Source organism: Mesitornis unicolor, unplaced genomic scaffold (genome assembly GCF_000695765.1).
Source record: "Mesitornis unicolor isolate BGI_N332 unplaced genomic scaffold, ASM69576v1 scaffold2663, whole genome shotgun sequence".
In the NCBI taxonomy this organism is placed as follows: Eukaryota; Metazoa; Chordata; class Aves; order Mesitornithiformes; family Mesitornithidae; genus Mesitornis; species Mesitornis unicolor.
This window is the reverse complement of record NW_010172371.1, coordinates 10,633-13,316: the sequence shown is the minus strand read 5'-3', so window position 1 is coordinate 13,316 and position 2,684 is coordinate 10,633. Positions and strand designations below refer to the sequence as shown.

General features: G+C 50.3%; 1 protein-coding gene across 1 annotated transcript in view; it reads left to right on the top strand.

Annotated features, from left to right (window-relative positions):
* The window catches only part of GFER (growth factor, augmenter of liver regeneration), a 2,570-nt gene extending 320 nt beyond the window's left edge, over window positions 1–2,250 (top strand). Inside the window, exons 2-3 of the mRNA XM_010180341.1 lie at window positions 476–683; window positions 2,088–2,250. Of these exons, the coding sequence (XP_010178643.1) occupies window positions 476–683; window positions 2,088–2,250 (371 nt within the window). The remainder of the gene's footprint in view (window positions 1–475; window positions 684–2,087) is intronic.
* The last annotated feature ends 434 nt before the right edge of the window (window positions 2,251–2,684 follow it).

The following is a 2,684-nucleotide window of genomic DNA, read 5'->3' as shown; positions in this document are numbered from 1 at the left end:
AAGCGTGATGTGGCTGTGTGCCCCCCTCCTGAGAGTGTGAAAGGGCCGGGGCAGGGTTTCCCAAATGTGGGAGTGTGAAGGGGGCCTCTGTCTTCTCCTCACCGGGTCTATGGGTTAGATTGGATATTAGGAAAAATTTATTTACTGAAAGAGAGTTCAAGCATTGGTACAGGCTGCCCAAGGGAATGGTGGAGCCACCCTGCCTGAAGGGGTTCAAAAAACGTGTGGACGTGGCACTTCAGGACATGGTTTCATGGTGTTGGGTTGATGGTTGGACTTGATAATTAGAGGCTTTTTCTAACCTTCATGATCAGATGATTCTCCCCACTGGGTGTGAAGGGGTCCCTGTTGCTCTCCCCTGCAGAGGATGTGAAGGACCTGTCCCCCCATCTCATCCTCCCACCTGAGTGCCAAGGCGCTGTTTCCCCACTAAACGCCATCATCCCCTCACAACCCTCTCTCCTCCTTCAGGACCCGGCGGTTGTGGAGGACAAAGAGCCACCACCGGACTGTCCCCTCGACAGCGAGCAACTGGGCCGCAGCACCTGGGCGTTCCTGCACACCATGGCTGCGTACTACCCCGACCGCCCCACCGGCGCCCAGCAGAAGGAGATGAGGGAGTTCATCAACCTCTTCTCCAAGTTTTACCCCTGCGAGCACTGCGCCGAGGATCTGAGGGAAAGGTGAGTTGCTTCCTCAGGGCTTTCTGGTGGCTGCTGCTGAAGGAGCTAGCCTGAAGCGCTGGGCTGCAACAGGTATTTGCATATCGGCAGCTCTTCCTGCAGTTGGGGTTTGTTGTTAACCTCAACGGGCTTCTTCCATTATTGCATAAATCAGAGATGCACTTACTCAGAAAACAAATACCTTTTATTGTGCTATTAGGTTGTGTGCTGCCTCCAAGGCCTCCCTGAGGCCATTCTGGGATTTTCTGGTTCAAACTGGACTTGTGCTCCGTTGTGGAATTAGACCCACACTTGCAATAATTTGGCTTTCAGGAGGCAGGTGTTGTACCCCAGAAAATCCCCTTTACTGGCAACCTCAGCAGCAGAGGCAAAGACCGAAATGGGCTGGGATGTTTGATGAAGTTTTCTATTCCTGTAACTCTCAACTCGTTTCTCAAAAGCTTCAACTCCTCTTTTCTGGATGATGAACACGCGAAACTAGAAAAGGTGGAAACCTAATTATTGACTTAACAGGCAAAACAGCTGCTGCTTGTTTTCCATTTAGTATTCTACCTTTTTTTTAATTCAGTGGTTTGGTGAACTCTCGCACCTCTTGCTTTTTATCACAGAATCACAGAATCCCAGACCGTTAGGGATTGGAAGGGACCTCCAAAGCTCATCCAGTCCAATCCCCCTGCCGGAGCAGGAACACCCAGATGAGGTTACACAGGAAGGCGTCCAGGCGGGTTTTGAATGTCTGCAGAGAAGGAGACTCCACAACCTCTCTGGGCAGCCTGGGCCAGGGCTCTGTCACCCTCACTGAGAAGAAGTTTCTTCTCCAATTGAAGTGGAACCTCCTGTGTTCCAGCTTGTGTCCGTTACCCCTTGTCCTATCATTGTTTGTCCCCGAGAAGAGCCTGGCTCCATCCTCGTGACACTCACCCTTGAAATATTGATAACCATGAATGAGGTCTCCCCTCAGTCTCCTCTTCTGCAAACTAAAGAGCCCCAGCTCCCTCAGCTGCTCCTCAGAAGGGAGATGCTCCACTCCCTTGATCATCTTTGTAGCCCTACGCTGGACTCTCTCCAGCAGTTCCTGTCCTTCTTGAACTGAGGGGCCCAGAACTGGACGCAATATTCCAGATGCGGTCTCACCAGGGCGAGTAGAGACATCATAGATAAGCTCTTTGACTCCTGCGTCTTCCCCAGTTGACTGAGTGAAACCAGTGCAGCCATAGGTATTTTATAGCAGAGGTTGGACCCCTGATAACCACTGATCTCTGTGATCCCCTCTGGGCGCTCTGAGACTCATCTTGCAGTGGCAGAAAAGGCGACTCTGGCTGTCCTTGTGCTGTCTGCTTGCTTGCTTTACTGAAGTTGCTGGCTGTAAAGAAGTAACATTTGTCTCCTCTTCCCTGTTTGCAGATTGCGTGCAAATCAGCCCGATACTAGCAGCAGAAATAACTTCTCCCAGTGGTTGTGTCTTCTTCATAATGAAGTGAACAGGAAACTGGGGAAATCTGAATTTGACTGCTCCCGGGTGGATGAGCGCTGGCGAGATGGTTGGAAAGATGGCAGTTGTGATTAATCCCCAGAGACTGCTCTGGGAATCTGTCGGACCCCTCTGCTCTAGTGTTGAGTCACTGCAGGGAGTTGTGCGAGTCGGTAACCGTGCGTCTGTGTGTGTGACTGATGTGGTTGTGGAAATAAAGGTAAAGCACTTCTGAAAGTGAATTTGAAAATCTTACCCTAATAATGTTTTGATAAATGAGTGTGCAGATGTGTTACCTGAGGGGTTGAGGCCTTACCTTGACACAGGAATTAGCAGAAAGCGGTGACATTGAGTCACTGACCAACTCATGGAGACCTTTCCGTGATGACATTTCCTTATTTTAGGGGCATTTGCTTATTCCTGTGACTTTTCCTTTTCCCTGAACGCAGCTGTCGAGGCTGCCCTGTGGCACTTTACGTTTATTGCAGGCACTCTCCTGACGTTCTAGAAAATCCATCTGATGAGCTGTA